The sequence below is a fragment of the Mus musculus genome, chromosome 15 (assembly GCF_000001635.26).
Source record: "Mus musculus strain C57BL/6J chromosome 15, GRCm38.p6 C57BL/6J".
In the NCBI taxonomy this organism is placed as follows: Eukaryota; Metazoa; Chordata; class Mammalia; order Rodentia; family Muridae; genus Mus; species Mus musculus.
In genome coordinates this window covers 35,525,929-35,546,038 of record NC_000081.6, presented here as the reverse complement: position 1 = coordinate 35,546,038, position 20,110 = coordinate 35,525,929, and the positions used below count along the sequence as shown (strand labels likewise).

Here is a 20,110-nt window from a genome sequence, read left to right as displayed (position 1 = left end):
GACCTACTCTTTAAAAAAAGAAAGGAAAGACGCATTATCAACTTTAAAGTTTTCTCACCTTGTTCATTAAAGATGTTCTATACTGGCAACACAGTCTAGTCTATTAGTTTAGTGTACAGATGCACTATTTATGATATTATATCCCAACAACCCCATTAAAATTAAAGCATTTTAAGTCAAAAGAGCATTTATACGCTTAACCTATAGAAAGAAGATTCTGGTTCCACAGCACAGTATACATGAGAGGATCTCCAGTTCGCCATGCTGAGCAATGAGCTGCCTGGGAAAGGCAGCAACTACATGTTTGCTTTCTGCTTCATGGCATGCTGGGGAGGCGACTATGCTTGAGGAAACAGGTCACATGCAGTCAAGGAGCACAAAGGTCAATGCTGGGCTCCATTAGCTTCTTTTCCCTTCTTATTCCGTCTGGGACTTTGGTCTATACAACTGTGCCTCCCACTTTGAAGATGAGTCTGCCTTTCAATCACACAGGAGATATACGTTTGGGTGTCACATAAAAAGCTCAACATTGAATCATAATTAAGTCTTACTTCCTTAAGTCATTTTTGTCAGGAATTCTGTCACAGCAACAAGAAAATAATAAAGTAGTTTCATATTATTTTATTTTACTTTATCTGTTATTTTGGCAGTCCTCTGAAGTGAATGGAGGACCTAGGGAAGTGTTCTGCCACTAAACTATACTTCTAGTCATTATCAGTGTTAAATGCTTTTTAAAATATGCTTTCTATATGAATCTTTCCAATGACATCAAATATTTTTACAGGCCCCAAAATTTTACCAAGGCACATCTACGGATTCATTCTGAATGATTTCACAATTTATAATTGGATAGCAAAACTACTTGTGATTGTCATAAAAAGCTGCCATGAATATTCTTATTCTTTAAGTAAAACTTTGGGGGTGGGGGTGTACACAGACATATGTGCAGGAACCAATGGAGGCCAGAAGGGGGTGCTGTATCCCCAGGAGCTGAAGGTACAAGCCTTTGTGAACTATCTGATGTAAATAATCAAAACCATATCAGATCCTCTGCTAAAGCAGCAAATGTTCTTTCCTACTAGGCCATCTCTACAAACCTGACTACAGTTCTTTACATGCACCTCAGATCACTCTCTTAGGATTTTTTTAGAGGTAGGATTATAGAGATTATATCTATATAATTACATGATTATAATCATGTAACTTTCTCAGCTCTATTTATCATTTATCAAGCATATGAGCTGGGTATGGTGGTGCATGCCTATGCTCCCAGCACTTCAGAGGAGTGTCTGTAAAACTGAAGCCAACCTGGCCCACATAATGAGTTCTGAGGCCATCACAGGACTGTGAAGAGAGAACATGTCTCAAAAAGAGAAGGTGGGGGACAACTTGCAAGCAAAATGATCTGTTATCCTAAGATCCATTTTGCTATCTATAGCTTATGTTTATATATGTTACAAGTAACTTATTTTTCTATTTGTTTTTCTCTGGGACTGCTGTCTATGAAATACATATATTTGTGTTACTTCACAATTTATCCATAATAAAGTTCGTAAAATTACTATATTCATTTTTTAACTATTCCCATGAGGTTTTAGATTTCTACTTCACAAATGAAAAATAAAAATGTAACCTACTTAGAATTCTTCACGCTTTATATTCAAAAAAGACTTCTAGTAGGTTAAGAATTTCCTTTTGAATTTTCATAATAAGTATAAAAGTGAAATAATTACAAAAATAAAACTGTGATGATCAACAGGCAAACATCTGTGAAAGGAAACCATGCTTTCAGGTGTACATAGATTAGCTACTTCCTTATGAGTAAAACTAAATGACTGTGCACACAATAGGTATGTAAGTACTTGCTTCCCAAAAGAACATTCTAATTATTTAAAATAAATTATTTATTTACTTAAAGGCGGGCTCAAATACTTAATTTAAAACACTACCACCACCACCACAAAAAAAAGGTCTATATCCAATTTAACTACAATGGTCAGCTCTCTCAGACATGAGGAACATCTCACTTTATCACTGCCTCTGCCGATAATATCACTTCCCTTTAACTTATCCTTCATGTACTGAACCTTCCCTTCACTAAACTACTTCTAACTTTTGCCTATATTTAAACTATCCAGGGTAAAATTAGCCTAGCTGTCTGGACTCCAGTAGGGAGATAAGGGGAACATAATGTATTGCAGCATGGTACTCTGCAATACTTAGAATATCTTCCAAGTTATCCAAGTCTGATTCTTTGGGCCTCTGTACTTTTCATCTCCTTTGAGTTCAGTTCAAACACACACATAAGTGCATGTCTGCACACACAGAAACACACACACACACACACACACACACACAGACTACACTGTAAGTAAATGATAGCAATATAAAGCATTCTCCATTATAGGTATGCAAATATTTACAACTCCTTCAGGTAAAGTGTACTTAGCCAAAAATTATAATTTCCCAATTTATTTTGTTATTACTCATCTATAAATGTTTGTGGATTTAAAAAATTCCCTATTGACCTTCTTGTACTGTCTTGCCAGTTCCCTCAATAATAAAGAGCTACATAGAAACTTAAGCATTCTTCTATCCATATCTATGCAAGAATCATTAGTTTACCATTATTCTAAATTATTCCCTATGACCCAGACCACATGTCTCACACAGTGGACAACTTAGGGATAAAATGACAAAAACCTATGAAATGTAAGGTTACACTCAAATGGCAAGAATGTATTTTTCCATCTTATATACTAACAATGGCCTCTTAATATAGAACTCCCAATCATATCATAATTACATATAAAACAGCTGCCTTTGAGATGGATACTAGAACGTCTAGGAAAAGAGCGAAAGGCAAAGATTAGCAGGAATTTTAACCCTGAATATATTTTTTAAAAGATTTATTTATTTATTATATGTAAGTACACTGTAGCTGTCTTCACACACTCCAGAAGAGGGCGTCAGATCTTGTTACAGATGGTTGCGAGCCACCATGTGGTTGCTGGGATTTGAACTGCGGACCTTTGGAAGAGCAGTCGGGTGTTCTTAGTCACTGAGCCATCTCACCAGCCCCAACCCTGAATATTTTGTCAGAAAGTTACTAAACCAATTTCAAATTCTGGACATATTCGCAGGGTCAGTGTTACTGGATCTTAAACACACAAACCAGCATATACAAAACTAAGACATAATTTGAAGAATTACACCATTTTCTCAAATATAAACTTGGGTAATAATAGTGGCTTTTGATCCACTTAAAGAGACTTTAACTAAATGATTAAATCTACACATTTTATAGTTGTTTTACAGCCTAGTTCACATGTAGCCTGTTTCTGAACTATTTCTTTTACGTTAATTTGCTACTTACTCATGAAACTGCTACTATTTTCTCTTACTATCACTTTACTTTTATTAAGCATACAATAAAACATGCCTGACTTCTGACCCAGTGCCATAAGGAGGGAAAGAAGTGATCGCCCACAAGGCTCACCAGATTTCTCCTGCTGGCTTCATTCCAGAATCCAGGACTTTTCAAAGGAACAAAGTAATTTCCTGTTACTATTGAAATTTCTCTTGATTCCCAAACTATGACTTCAGAAGACACTTAAATGTGGAAGGAACACTCTGGAATTAGGTAAAAACTTTGCTGCCCAGCTTCAGAACCAAACACTCCCAGGTTTATAAAGTGACTAGAAGAAAAACTGGACACGAAAAGTAATCTGGTAGGGAGGAAAATAGCATCAGAAAAACCCGAAGTATTTCATTAACGCAATCTCTTAATTAAAATTAACTAAAGCTTGCATTACATTTTAGTAAGCACTTGAGTTTATTATATTAAAACTAATCCTCACAAAAAAAATGATCTGAGATAAATGGATTAATTTTTGAAGATGAGAACCAATAATCAGAGGTTATCCTGTTCCAAGTCCTACAACCTACAAAGCAGGAGCTGAGCTCAGAATGTGAGAATGCAAACCCCTCCCAATCATCTCACTCACTCACTCCTCTTCCATGACGCTCTGTTTATCTCCTCAACATATTAGAATTTTACACAGGCAATGGGGATTATTAAATTTTTACATGCAAAAAAAGTTTGTAACAAAATACTTATTGCATAAATAAACAATGAATATTATACAAAGAAATTAAGCACAAGAGGCAAGGCACTGTGTATACATCTATAATCCTTGCATGCACATCAGAGGCAAAAGACAGTGGAGTGTTGCAAGTCTCAAGACAGTGTGGGCTTAGTCTAGTACCAAGCTTTCCAGGGTATATAGAAGACACATCTCAGAAAGACAAAAAAAATAACAGCTTGAAAAGGGAAGCAAAATAAAAATATAAGAAAACAAATGAATACTGAAAAAATAGTCCTTTAGAAAATGAAATACAAAGTAACTACATGATTTGAAAAAGCATTTTAAGTATATATAAACTTATACATATATACATATGTGTGTGCCTTATATAACTATTTAAGGATCAATATCTGTCAAATTTCAAGTTTGTTATTATAGAGACATACACATACTATATTTAAAAATATCTTAGTTTGTCTAAGATGTTATGACTTAAAAGTTTTACCATAAAAAGATATAATCAAAGTATATGTCAAAAATATTTTTCCACAAATATAATCTCGAGTGTGTGTGTGTGTGTGTGTGTGTGTGTGTGTGTGTGTGTTCCTCTAAATGGAAAATAGACTGTTTCGTTAATTAATTGGATTAAAAAATTGTATTACAAATGCAACATTTCCAAAATTCTATACCCAGTAACTACCATAGTCCCTTAGAAATTGTTTACATCATGCCTAAAAGTCACATTGCTCACATGATCCCACAACCACTTGTATGGTAAAGTGATCAGTAAACTATTTTTTATGCATAACATCTTTAACATTCGCTCCCACTTCTGTGCTTGTGATTAAATGAAACATTCTGTAATCCCAAAGTTCTGAGAGAAAAACATAAATCCTTGTCTCACAGCTGCTGTTTGACTCTGGAAACACATGCATTTTCTTTTCAAACATTTACCCTCAAAACTCCCAAAGGCTTTGGACTGGAGAACACCTGCATCTCTTCATTTAGTTCCAATAACAGAGCCCGAAATCCAAAATTACAAAAATAGACTCTCTGTTCAGCTGTAGTTACATTTTACCTCTAATTCCCATGGAAAAAAAAAATGCTAGGGGCATGAAATCATTTGGGCAAGCTCTGTCATCAAGAGGACAGACGTCTGCACCAGAAGCCCAATGGGAATAGGAGAGAAACTGGCAACAATTACAGATGAAGTACATAGTAAGTCTTCAGGGAAGACAGAGGAAATGTAGTAAGATATATGGGTATAATTTGTACATATTTATACTCAAACCACAAAAGTGAATTGTCTTTAATTGGTACAATATATAAGCATTTCTAGTCAAATGCCCTGTCAAAATTACTAAAACCATAACTTAAGGCAATCCACCTAATTTTACATTATAAAAAGAATTTTGTGAAACAAGACATTTCACTAATGAAAGCACCATCTCTAGATCTCCTTAGAAATTCCTATCTGTCCAAAAACTTTGAATAATGTGCATTTTCTGTTATGTTTTAATCAACAGGTCTACTAACACAACTGAACTGATTTTCCAGAGACCACAATTTTAATTTTAACTTTCCATTACAATAACAAGATTCCCCCATCCCGATTTTTGATAATTAACAGATAAAATTAGTTCCATTCATGAAAACATGATAAAATTTAAACCCTAATATTGGTTTATGAAGTTATTTTGAAGAAGAAAAAGAATGTCTTTAATTGGCAATATTATGTTAAATTGGCAAATATCATGTTACAAAGAACACTTATTTTTACATCACTGTAGAACGCTATTGAAAAATATCTAATTCTATCTGCCCAACTCTAGGATAAAAATATTGTTTTGAGTATTATACATTAGTACTCAAAGCTATGTGTGCTATGTGTGGTGGCACTCAGCAAGGATGAGGGGAAAGGATCTCAAGTTCCAGGTCAGGTTGGGCTACACACTAAGACCTAGTGTATTAGTTACCTCCTGCTGCTGTGGTAAGTGACCACCATACCTTACACAGTTTGGTTGGGCTTTTGTTTCTAGAGAGATGACAACAGCCATGGTAAGGAAGAAGACAGCAGCAGATGTGATGGCTGAAAACAGAAGCCAAGGCCTCACATCTTAAAACACAGACAGCAGAGAAAGTGAACTGGAAATGGCTCATGACTTTGAAACCTCAAAGCTTCCTCTAGGTGACATAGTTTTACCGCAAGGTCACACATCAAAAGGCTCCCCATACATAGCCACCAACTGGTAACCATGTATTCAAATGCTAGAAACATAGAAGAATAGTTCACTCAAACCAACACACCCAGCAGCGAAGGAAGGAAGGAAGGAAGGAAGGAAGGAAGGAAGGAAGGAAGGAAGGAAGGAAGGAAGGAAGGAAGGAAGGGAAATTAAGGATGTAATTCAACTTGCAAAAATCATTAAAAGTTATCAAGATTTTAAAGGAAGTCTTATTAATGGTGAACAAAGTAAATTTGGATAAATTCCACAGGATTCAGTATGAAGCTTTTTCCCCCCCATGAATGTTTATAACATTTCATGGATATATAAACTATGGGAGACTGTCTTTGTGGGAAAGTCATCTGTGTGAGAAAAGATGCAGTGCAGGGGCAAAACACAACATATAAAGAAAAGGAAAAGTTCATCTAAACCATTTAAAAATATTATCTATAAATAAATTACTGTGATAAAATATTCTACATATAAACTACTTCTAGTATCCTGAATGGGCACATTAGAATCCCACAAGAACCCTCAGGTCCTTCCATGTAAACTGTCTGTTAAGTGCAGTATGCAATCAGATAGGTGCAATGGAAATTGCTAGAATTTCAAAGACAAAGCAATGCTGTGAGATACTAAATGAGGTTTTCAACTATGCTATAAAGACAAAAAGACTCTTCTTTTTTTAAGTGAAGATAGACTTTTTCCCATATTCTGATTATGGTTTCTGCTTCCCCAACTCCTTCCAGATCGTAACCACTTCCTCATCATCAAATCCACACACTTTCTCTTCTTAGAATAAAATAACAATAAATCATAATAAAATTAAAACAAACAAACAAAAAAGCCAAAGAAAAAGCACAAGAAACACATATAGACACTGAAAAAGAACACACCCACAAAGAAAACCCATAAAAACAAAATTGAAAATAATAATATATAAGCAAATGATCTGTCAGGGTAAAAGTTGAAAACAAAAATACTCAAAGCACTGCAAGCCCACGAACCTCCAAAAGAGTACTGAGTCAGTTTTATGTTGCCATCTACTGCTCAGCATGGGGCCCACCCTAGTGCTCTGCTAAAGGAAGATAGCAATAAAATGACTCCTAACACCACTTTGCTATACTCATAGATCAGTGTCTTGCTCAGCCATCAAAAGAGAGGCTTCTTCCTGCAGTAGATAAAATAAAAATACAGAGACTCACAACTTGTCAATGTGCACAGAGTAAGTGACCTTGAAAATGAGACATCCAAGAAATCCCTCCCCTCAGGGCTCAGGGAAGTCAGTGGAAGAAGAGGCAGAGCAGGTGTTGGAGCAAGTGGGGAAAGGAGACAGGATGACAGGATTGACACACCTATATAAAGTCATTGAGACTAAGGCAGCATGCACAGGACCTGCAAAGGTCTAAGCCAAATGGGTCCCAGCAAAGAGAGGTTGATATTTCAGTCTGAAAAGTCTGTTTATAAACTGTTTACCTTTCATTTCAGACATCTTGACTTGATTTGGCTGTAACATCAGTGATATCGCAGTACACATTTGCACATTCAATTCAAATCCAGTTTCTTGTTCAAAAGATTAATCAAACACACTGAAACTGGCTCTATAAAAATATTTATGAGTTCCTTACTATATATACTAAGCCATGAATGTGGGTGGTATTTCCAAGGTGGACAGAAATTGTGAATTTTAAAATGCCCTGAATAAAGAAGTAATAATAATAATTTAAAAAATACATCACGTTAAAGGACTGAATCATGTTCAAAAGAATATTTCTTTTAAAATGAAATATATAATTACATTAACGTTTACACACAAATGCATAAAATACCACCAAAGATCTAATCTAGATGATATGAATTTTCTTAACAAAAGGAACTATAAAGTGCTACCCAGTAAGTGCCATAAGCATCACAAACAAATCGTTTTATGCCAACTGGTTTTTAGAGTGTTTTGAAATTTTGTGAGAGGAAATTTTATGACCCTAAGAATGGTTTTAAATTATGAGAATACAAATAATTTACAAAAAGATTGAGATACTATTTAAATATGCTTAGTTCATTAAACTATTCTAATTCTGTTCATAACAAAACAAAAAATTGAGGAGACTTCATTTAACACAAAAGTATGTGGTAGATTCAAACAGTGATGGGCTTTACTACATAGCAACACAGACCCAGACGGTCTGCTGAGCTCAACACACTCTACTGATGCCATGATGCACATACAAATTCTAACCAAAACTACAGGAAGGATAATTATCCAAAGATACTTATTATATAATACATATTTTAGAACAAGATTAAACAGACATTAACAAAAAGATAATTTATTGAATCAGCAAGCCAATTTCTCTGTACAGGGGTAGAGAAACCCAAAGGTCCCACTAACCACTTTCTACTTTAGTAAATAAAGTGTGTTGGATCTATGTTCCATCAGTGGCAATTTCTGTGGTGTGAGAGCAGGACAGTTAAGAGACTATGCATTAAAATACTTGGAAAAAAGTCATTTTTCCATAGGTAGTATCTTAGCTTAGGTTTTGATAACAGTGTGTGCTTAATATACTACTATTATGAAAGCAAAACTTTCTTCTTTACAGAAGATAAAGAAGTGCACTGCTTTACTAACGCTGTTCATCACTGTCAGGCGATGATGATACATGATGTAAGTACACACTGTTACAAAGCTAAGAAAGAAAAATACATGCAGTATGACAAACGGTAACAGACCTAGTCAAACTGGGTGAGGAGAAAAGAGGATGGAGAAGATTCAGAGAAAGCTTCCCTAAAGAGGCAGAAACTGGAAAAAGATTTTGAGACTGAACAAGGACTAAGTGAATATGGGGGGGGGGGGGGGGGGAAGGTATTAAAATTCAGCAACAGGGAAAAATATATGCAAAAACATAATTACAGTGAGAAACAGGAAGAGAAAAATGGCCAGAAGACCAACAGCAAGAGGGCCTTGTGTGAAAAGGTCTCCTGACACTGGCTTAAAGAGACTGAAATATAGCACCCAAATATCTGTTTCATATTCCTACAGAAAGCACACTATATATTACCAAGTTCTGTATCGATAACCATACTCAACAAAAATATTTACATTTAACATGACCACCATTTCAAAACAATGTTCTGAAGATGACATAATTTATGCTTATTACTGAAAAATATTCCAGAATGTGTGTTTTACCTGCTCAACTCCTGAGGAGCGTACAGACTGGTCCCATCACTTGGTTTTGTTACTGATGTGAACAAGAGCATGGGTACCAGTGTGTCTGCAGTGAGCTGAGGGGACTTTGCAGAAAGTATCTAGAAATGGTGTAGTGGGACCATGAGGCAGTTCTGCTTTCACAGTGACTAGGTAACTGTGCACTATCAACAGGACTGCAGTATCATTTTTTTCCCTGCATGCATGGCAACTTTTGCTCTTGTCTTGTCTGATGAAAATTCTGAAAGAGCATATATAAATATGTTGCTTGTCATTATTTTCTCAGTTCGGTGTTTATATAGCATTTATATTAGATATCATAAAAAAGAAAAACTTTAATTCTGTTCAGAATAGAAGAGAATTTCAGGATAGTTTGGATCTGGAGGTCCATGAAGGCCAAGGATTCCGAACGTGGTGCTGTGTACTTCTTGACCTCTGTACTTCAGCACTTTAAGGATTTGTGCTGTTCACTTGCCTACTTATTAATTGGATTCTTTTTTTACTATCTTGTTTTCATTGTTTATATATTTTACATGCCAATGCTTTCCAGCCCTTCCTGTGATACCTAGTGAAGATTTTCTGATTTTGTACAAGTCTCTTCACTCTGCTGACTATTACTTTTGGTGTACAAAAACTTTCTCATTTCCTGTGATTTTACTTACCAATTGTATCTGTTATTTCCAGGCTACTCAGAGTTCTGTGGAGTAGGTCCTGGAAGAAGCTGTTTAACTTGTGATTGTATTTTTCAGTGGCTTAACTGCACCTGTTATTGCTGGGATGCTCTGAGTCCTGTGGAGCCAATGTGTCCTCTCTTCTTAACAAAAACAGTTTCAAAGTTTCAAGCCTTGCATCTCTCATCCATTTGGAGTCGATTAAAAAACAGGGAAAGGTAACACTTTGGGTTTTCTGTGTATGTGTATTCAGTTTTTACCAGCAACATGTGCTAAAGGAGCTACCATTCTTTGTGAAGTATATTTTGGATGTCTTTTGTAAAATTCAGACTGTTTTACTTGTGTGGGGCCATCATTGGGTTTCTATCTATTCCATGGATCTGGTTATCTGGTAGTGTGCCAGTGGCATTCTGCCTTATACTAATTCCTTCTTTTGGAAGAGTGTTTTCTTTGATAACATCGTGGTAAGGCATTTTAAAACTAGCCTTTCAAGCTACTCGTTTCCAGACTGAACTGTGACTAATGTCTCAGCTCTACATAGACTGTAACTGCTGATTTCACATCTTTATTACAGGCTTCAATCTGTGCACCTGTTTGCTTCCTTAGTATTTGCCTACACAAACTTACTATCTGGTTAATTACAAATATTTTCTAATTTTTGTATTGAATGTATTAGCATATGCTCCCTCAAAGTTACAGTATTTATTGAATGTTGTTAACAGAGATCTCCTCTTAGATGAATCCCCTCTAAGAAGTCTTTTAAGGAACCCTCATTTTTAGTCTCACTGACTGACTACCAGGGGTTTACTAAGCACATCACGGTGCACATGGATGGCACTGGTCTCTACTTCCCACAGCTTCCTTCTGTTCATCTCTACAACCATCCTCATGATAGTGCCTTTCAACATGCAAAAATAAATAATAGAACCTTAAGATATCACAACTTCTGAGGAATTTTCATTTGTTAGTTTTTGCTTATTTCACAATCAAAATCACTTACTTTTTAATAAGTTATAAGTGGGTTAAATGTGTAGTTTTAATATGAGAAATTCTGGGTCACAGCCAAAGTGCTGCAGCATTAGAAAATGTACATTAGAGAAAAGGCTGTAGTGTAAAACTTATACACACATGCACACACGTACATACATACACACATAGATACACAGACACATACATACACATACCTACACACACACACACACACACACACACACAAACACACATACACATATACACACACATACTTGCATGCACACATGTGCACACAATTCTGTGGTTATTACATGCTACATGTGGAGTTTGAATCTTTCTTAAAATAAAATCATAATTTATAAATACTTCATTTATCAATAGTAAAATAAAATGAACAGAGTCTTAGAAAAGAATAAGTATAGAGAAGATCCCAATAACTCATCCCCAAAGAAATAACTTAAATTTTCATACTAAAAATGAAAAATACAAATTGAGGGAAGCTCGATGGGACTGCACTTACCAGAGTGATGGCAGTAGTCCATGTACTGGGGGACCTGGATGGTAAAGGCTATCAAATCTGGAGCTAGGAGAGATTCGGGCTTTCTACTTTCATTAAGCCACTTGGAACTGTGAAGGTCTCTAGTGTCAGAAGGACCCTGAAGCAAAGGGATCAACTTCTCTTTTCCACTGTCACCTGAATAGAAATATGGATTGAAAAAATTTAAAAAGAGGAAGAAATTTTTAAAATAATATTTCATATGTACAAAACAGTAGTTTGGGAATGGTTGGTCTAAAAATGCATCACCAGAATAGTGGCTCAATAATAGCTGATATTTAGCCCGAAGATCTAGTTAATAATCTAAAGAGTCTGATTAATAAAACTATTTTAAGTTTTAAAATTAACTTTGATTTTTTGCTAATCAATGCAAAGAATATTTATAACATGAAATGACGGAGATATACTTCAGCAAAATATGTACTATGATATGATGGCATTTAGGTTTGCTGAAAAAAACTGCATATAGCTTAAGAAGAACATTATCAAACAACACATTGCAAAACAAAAAAAAACAATTACAGCCTAACTTTTGTAACACCCAATTTTTGTGTATAAATCTACTATGCTAACACTTAATTCAATATTAAGATAATTATCAAACATAACTCACATTTCTGTCAAAACTGCAAGAATAAATATTCTTTGAATTTTTTCCTAATAACTACTGTTGAAACCGTGCAAAGTTCTTCACCTTAACTGAAAATTAATTGGTTAAAGTCAATAAGTATCATCCTTGCACAGTTACAAGTATTAAGTCTAAATAAAACAATGAAAAGCTCTGATTCATAGGAACAATGAGTAAATTCTTGTTTCAGCAAATGCTCCTTGTAAATGGCAAGGCCAACTCTCCTACACAGGCAATAAAGTTTTACACGGTCCAGCTGCACATACCTGGGGCTTTGGCACAAATTTTTATGGATCCCAAGGTCCCAGAGGCACATTTGACCAATGATGTGCTGCAGTACTTCAGTTCAACATTCTGGATTGAGCCCTCAAGAGTTGGCAGGGGATTCTTAGATTTCACACCTAATAAAAGAAAACTGCAAATGTACTAGCTGATTGAATTTAAATAATTTTTATATTCCTTCACCAAGGTATTTAAAGTTAATTATACTTTAATTATCTACCTCAGATGTTGTTACAGTATTTGTGTTAGGTTGCAGAGTTCAGTATTTAAAAGATGAAAGGATGCAATTTTAAAATAAATGGCTGAACTCTCATAACTATATGAACAGATCTTGATTAATAGGATTCAAGACATGAAACTAAATGCAGATATCATCACATAAAACTCAAGAGGAAGTTTAAAAATCATATTTAATTTCAGGATACACAATAAATTTTATAGTATTAAACAAGTTTAATTTATTCTGGCAAAGACATTTTCAAAGGAAACTACCTAAGTGAGGAGACAGAAATAAAACAGCCTAAAAAAAGTTCGTAAGTTAAAATACAATCTCTTATAAGCAAAATAAAGCAAAGGGATTTTATCAAACAACCAAAACATGGTCATTAACATTTCTATTGCATGATACTTATTCATATAAACTAGCTGAGAAACTTTAATTTTAATGGTCAACCCTGATTTAGGTCATGAAGGGTGGAGGATTATACAAGCAGAGAACTCTACAGAATATAATTCTGATGAGGAAAGGGTAAGAAAGAAGAAGGAAAAGGTAAAGGATCATCTCTCATGATTAACATGGACTCCCATGGACTCCAGGCTTGCTATGTGTTAGCCACACAAATGGACTCGGTCTCTATGAAAGACTATAATATAGATATTGCTATCCTCATTTCTTTAGTCAGAGATTGAAGGTGAAAACTAAATTTCACAGGGGGATCTGTAATCAGTTATCATTACTGAGAACTTGCATTGTGTTATGCATACAAATGAATTCAGTCTTTACAAAATACTGTAATAGAAACATTACTATCCTCATTGTATGGATTAGAATATCATGAATTAGAGGCATTAACCATGCACAAAAGGTAATAAATAAAAGAGCCTAAGTGTTAAACAATGTCATGTCTATTCCAGAATAATTTTGTCTTTCTATTGTTCACTTTGAATATAAACATCCAGGCACATCATTTCCTTTCTGTTCCTCACTTCAAATTTTTGTTAAATACAATGTATTGTCCTTTATATTTGAAGACTTTAATTACATATGATTCTAAAAATAAGCTTCCTATGTCATATTAATTTTTTACTAAATACCAACTATCTCTCCAAAATATTATGAAAGTCTTCCTAATCAAGGATCAAAAATTTAACAAGGTAAATGAATCCAAAATGACTGAAAGAAGAACGTGTTAAAAGAAAAAGAAAAAGAAAAAGGAGGAGGAAAAGGAAAAGGAAAAAGAAAAGGAAAAGGAAAAGGAAAAGGAAAAGAAAGGAGGGAGGGAAGGAGGGAGGGAGGGAGGGAGGGAGGGAGGGAGGGAGGGAGGGAGGGAGGGAAGGAGGGAGGGAGGGAGGGAGGGAGGGAGAGAGGACAGGAGGGAGCAAGCTAACTTACTTCCCAAATACTAACCAGCATTTCTAATCTTCACCTTAGTCATTGTCCTAGTTAGTTTCTGTCAACCACAAGAAAGTCATCTAAGAATAAAAAATCTTAATTGATAATATGCCTCCTTTTAAGATTGGCTTATAGGTAAGTCTTGATGTCATAGGTGGGACCACCAAAGGACTGGTGATCCTTAATGCTGTAAGAAGCAGACGGAGCAAGCCCTAAGAAGAAAGCCAGTAAGCAGTGTTCCTCCATGGCATCTGCTTCGGTTCCTGCCTCCAGGTTCTAGCCCTTGCTTAAGTACCTTTTCTGACTTCCCTCAGTGATGGGCTGTTACCAGAAGTGTAAGAAAAAAAAAAAAAAAAAAAAAAACCCTTTCCAAACCAAGTTGCTTTTGGTCATGGTGTTTACTACAGCAGCAGAAACTCTCAGGCAGTCATTATATAATTGTATATCAATTAATTGTTAATTTTCCATGTTTAGTATGTATTTAACTTATAGTAGTCATCCTAAGGACAAAAGCTGAACTGAGCTCTGTAACAGAAGTAAAGAATGTGTGAAACCAATAAAGTAGCATTCAAAAGTTGTGTATTTCTCAGATTTTCAATTGCCATAACTACAAACACTTAAAAAATAGCCAAGAAAATTACATGACAGCAACACTTACATATTTATAGTTCTAGCCATATGGGAATCATAGTATCTGGCATTGACTGAACACTTAATTGTGCCTAATTTATTTATCACACATAAAAATAAGAAAACTATTACTGTTCTCATTTTACACAAAGGCTTGGAGTAATACAGATTTGGCAAAATGGATAAGGAAGAGGCAAAATCTAAACCATATTTTTCCTTATTAGAAGGGCTAAATGAAGCTTAAGATATGGGTCACTGGGTAAAAGGGTCAGCTATAAAACTTGAGAATCAGACACCCAAATAATGCACTGCGCTGTGGCCGCAGGTCCATACTAATATTGTAGGTTTGGGTGAAGGGAGAACCTATGAAACGTTCTGGGTTCAACCCTACCTTCAGGTTCAGTGAGAAATCCTATTTCAAAGGAATAGAGTAGACAGTGAAATACTACAGTATTCAATATTCTCTTCTGAACCCCACAAAAAAGCACATATACATACACACATAGGATGTCAAGCTCTTCCATATAGTCAACACTGCTGGGCTTTGCAAGATGTTATAATTAGTACATAATTTACCTTAATCCATTTTCATAAAAAAGGTACATAAAACTAGCACCCTCCAATGTTTCTCTCAAACTTTAAAGATTTTCAGTCTATAACAATTCATTTAAAAGTGTAAGAATCGTACAAGGTGTGCCTTGTAAGTGATCACAGCTGTCCTAATGAAGATAATGCCTGTTGCAGGCAAAAATAGAGTTCTACAGAGATCATTCATTGGAAACAGCTCCTGCTTGGGATATATATGGGGACTGAGGTTCAACCCTCAATACTAGTAATAGTAGGGGGCGAAAATCACCTAAGAAATAACTCAAGAATATTTCCCAAAAAAGTAGAACAGATAGGTAAGTCCTTTAAATAAAAATGAATATGTATTTATTCCAGCTAGTGTTCGTGTTATAAAAGAAGCTCTGCAAAAAACCTTCTGAGTTAACACCAAAACAAAGACAGCACTAGACACGTAATAAAAATGACGCAATATGCAAAGGCAACAAAAATGACATCGACCATCTTAAACAGGTCTGATAAGTGAGCAAGAAGGAAACTAAGCAATGTGAAATTCTAAAGAAAAACAAATATCAATCTAAAAATCTATACCCAGCCAAATTATCAGTCACATATAATTATATTCTGGTTACTTTTTAACTGTCGACTTAGCATGAGGCAGAATCACCTAAGAAGAGAGTCATAATGAGCAATTATCTAGAACAGGTTGGCTTGTGGGAGTATCTGGAAATAGGGAAAGGAAGATCCAGGACTCTGTGGGTAGCTCCATTCCCAGCTGGTGGCCTAGACTATATAAGAGTAAAAAAAGTTAGCTGAACACAAGCAACAAAGAAAGGCTGCAGGCACAATGCTTTCAAGTTCCTGCCTTGAATAAACTATTATCTGGAACTGTAATCCATATGCAAACCTTTCTTCTCTAAAGGTGGTGCTTTTAGGAGAAGGGATGGCCTTTCAGGGTGTTTTACCACAGCAACAGAAATGAAGCTAGGACAAAAGGTAAAAGAAAGAAACCAAGATTTCTTTAGGCAAGCAGATGACTTCCTGTGCTAGAATGCTGAATGTAGAATGTCAAACCGCAAGAGCGCAGAGTGGGTCAAGAAAGGAAACACTCATCTGAGAAACAGAGTGCAAGAAAAGAAAAAACAAAAACAAAAACAAAACAAAAAGGAATTTCAAGAAATCTTCAGTTAGGACTGGAGACTAAACAGACATTGAATGAGGAAAGAACACTAAAAGAATCATTACAAAATTAAAGCATACATTTAGAATTTCTATGTTTTTCAAAATATGTACAGGAAATACTAAAGAATCAAGAATAAAACTAGTCACACAAATTCTATTAAAGTTTTAAAAAAGAAAAATCTCAAGATATGTATTTCTATCATGTAACACTATATAGTCTTAATATGCTTACACTGGATAAAGAGTTACTAAGGAGAAAGGAAGAACAGATAGTATTGGCCCTAAAAAATAGATCCTGAGTAGCAAGGACAATAATATCGTACTACTTGTGAGACAGGGAGTTGGGAGACAGACAGAGACAGAGAGAACATAAAAGATCCAAATGAGTTGATCTGCATGCAGTGGGGAGATGACCTTAGGTTACTCAGGTAAAGCCAATATGATGGGACAAATCCTTAAGAGACAAAAGGGAAACATAAAGGAAGAGAAAAGGAGACATGAAGTCAGAAGCACTGGCAAAAAAGCATGATACTGATGCTCTGAAGCCAGGGAAGGTGACCACAAACCAAGAACAGCTCATGCTTCTGGAAGCTGGAACAGACAAAGACGGGCTGCCCCTGAAGAAACCAGATAGCTAAACTATCGACACCTGATTTTATCTGAAATTCTTTGCACTCCCATTTATATACAATTGTAAGAACAAAAAATGTGATGTAGGGATGTAGAAATGGTACAGCAGTACTGTTTCTGGCTAAGGAACCAAGTTTGGTTTCTAACACCCACATCAGGCAGCATACAACCACCTATAATTCCAGCTCCAAGGGATCCAATGCCTCTGGTCTTCTTAGGCACCTACGCACATGTGCATATATATACCCCTACATATAATTTTTAAAAACATTATTTTTAAAGTTAGTTTGTGAAAACATGCTCTTTTCATTAAAGTTATATTAGAGAAGCAATACAGAATTAAAATTCTTATATCCAATATTAAAACTTATATAGATAAGGGGGCTGGAGAGATGGCTCAGCACTTAAGAGAACTGGCTGCTGTTTCAGAGGACCTGGGATTAATTTCCAACATGCACATGGCAGCTCACAACCATCTACAACTCAAATTCTAGGGCATCTGAGAGTCCCTGTGACATCTGAGAGCACCAGGAACATACATGGTACACAGACATATATGCAAGCAAAAACACCTATACTATACACACACACACATACACAGACATTGTTTTAAAATATTAAAAGATGCCTAAACACAGACAATTTAAAAATTATATTAAATTGTATAAAACTAAGAGTTGCAAATAAGTATCAATGAATCAGATACGAATTATTGCTTCTAAAAGGCAGTAATGATAAATGATCCAATAACTGTACTTTTCCTAACATGACAGTCAATTAAATTTTATTTTTGTTTATTTATTTTATGTAAAAGATTATACTGTAGCTGTCTTCAGACACACCAGAAGAAGGCATCAGATTCCATTACAGATGGTTGTGGGATTTGAACTGAGGATCTCTCCAGCCCCTCAAATTTATAATTTTATAAAACAAAATAGTATGCCATACAAGACGCTCAAGCAGCCAGAACTCATGTTTCATGAAAGAAAAACTAGAAAGTCACAGGAGAACACTAATCATAAAGATTTCTAAAAAGTAAAGAGGAAATCATTCTAAAATACATTGAAGGAATATTCATTTTAGGATTACTGATGAATACCACTCAAGACAGACTGATCATGAGGAAAGGACCTAAGTAAAGGAAGCTGGAGAAAAGGTAACAATTAGGATAGACCGAGCTAAGAAAACCAGGCAGTTCTAAGACTCAGCAGTGATTAGACCTACAAACTGCCTTCAGGACAAGCAAGAGCACAAAGATTCAAATTGCTCTCTGCTATTCCAGAAAATGGTTATGTTCCTAACAGAAACAAAACAAAAAAGCAGACATAGTAGCATGGAAGGGTAGGACTGAAACATCTGGATAAAAGTCACTAATACTTTCAGTGAAATGCAAAACTTAACTATTGAGCTATAGTTAACAGGATTAAATACAAAGTAACTTTAAAAATGCAAATCAGTAAGTAGGTGAGGGAAGTGAGTATACATGGGGAAGAAAACTGTCTTCTAGGTCCAAAGCTTTCTCTTCATTGTTCCATACCCACTTAGCAATCTCTGTCCACAATGCCATAATCATCAACAAGTTATTGGTTCATTTTAAGTATAAAGACAGGCTTCACTGATCAACTTTTTTTCCTTTTAAATAGTAATGACAAACATTTGACACAATGCAACTTCACCACAGCTTGGTATGAATTTATATACCTTATCAGATACCACACATTCAATAAACTAGTTTATGAAACAATTGTTCTTGCAGTTTTGTATTTGTTTTCTCCTCCTCCTCCTCTTCTTCCTTCTCCTCTTCTCTTCAGACAGGGTCTTGCTCAGGTCACCCTAGAAATGGGCTGGTGTACAAAACTGTTTCTCAAGTTTTGGTCACTCTGCTGACTTAGTCCACTTAACCACACTTCCCTACCTGGAGGGCATCTATCAGCTTCCAGATACTGTTTTAAGACTTGATTTTTACAATGGCTTACTAATAAGTTTCTCTGTCCCTTGAATTTTTATCTCTGTACTTACAAATTAATAAAGTTCTCAGGCCTCACCAGAGATGCTTCTTAATGCAGTTAGTCATAGTTAACCAGAAAGAGGCACCTGGTCGAAGGGCAGTAATTAAGTGCCTGTAGTATCACATACTCACCCCCCCACACACACTCAAGGACATAGAATCTGGGGAGAACTGAAACAAAATAGTGTCCTCTGGACATGACAGAGCCTCTGTACTCATGTGCTCACAGCATCTGTGGTTGTTGACAGAAGATCTGCACATCAAGCCAGTCAACATCCTAGCACTGGGCAGAAGGGGCTCACAAGCCCTCAACCCTAGCTGAGGAGCTACTAACAGTTGATAGTTTCTGTAGGAGAAAGCTAATTTTCTTTAAGATGGAGATCAATGCAAGGCCCACCACAGTTCAATGGATGGCCCTACACCAAGGAATATATAAGCTTCGCAAATCAGACTCAAGGTTTAAAATAGAAAGATAAACAGAAAGGAGGCAGGGCTAGATCTAGGAGGAGGGAGGAGAGGGAAGTGATGGGAGGATTGATAAAAATATATTGTATGCATTATGAAATTCTCAAAGAATAAAAATCTATTTCATAAAAAGAAAGTAAGTTTGACTTGTTCTGAAGCATGATAGCTTGTTTGTGGTCTTCCATGAACAGCACTGACTTTTCCTCATAGGTCATCCATTCATTCGCTCATTCAATAAACATTTATCACAAAAGTACTATATTTCAAACATAGCCAGGAGCTATAGGAGTGAAGGGGACTTTAAGAATTTCTCTGGTGAAAGTCAAGATTCTTATGAGAGAAATAGTAGTAATTGTGGGACTAGAGGGTTAAGTGGTTAAGCTAAGTCATTAAGT

General features: G+C 35.6%; 1 protein-coding gene across 1 annotated transcript in view, besides 1 other annotated feature; it reads right to left on the bottom strand.

Moving 5' to 3' along the window:
* The window catches only part of Vps13b (vacuolar protein sorting 13B), a 560,112-nt gene that overhangs the window by 385,191 nt on the left and 154,811 nt on the right, over positions 1-20,110 (bottom strand). The window contains exons 18-19 of the mRNA NM_177151.4: positions 12,609-12,743; positions 11,679-11,852 (exon numbers count right to left, since the gene is read on the bottom strand). Of these exons, the coding sequence (NP_796125.2) occupies positions 11,679-11,852; positions 12,609-12,743 (309 nt within the window). The remainder of the gene's footprint in view (positions 1-11,678; positions 11,853-12,608; positions 12,744-20,110) is intronic.
* Positions 11,235-13,822: an enhancer, noted in NCBI's record as "VISTA enhancer mm703". NCBI's record gives its function as "enhancer in: limb[6/6]" and the evidence as "EXISTENCE:transgenic organism evidence [ECO:0001131][PMID:17130149]".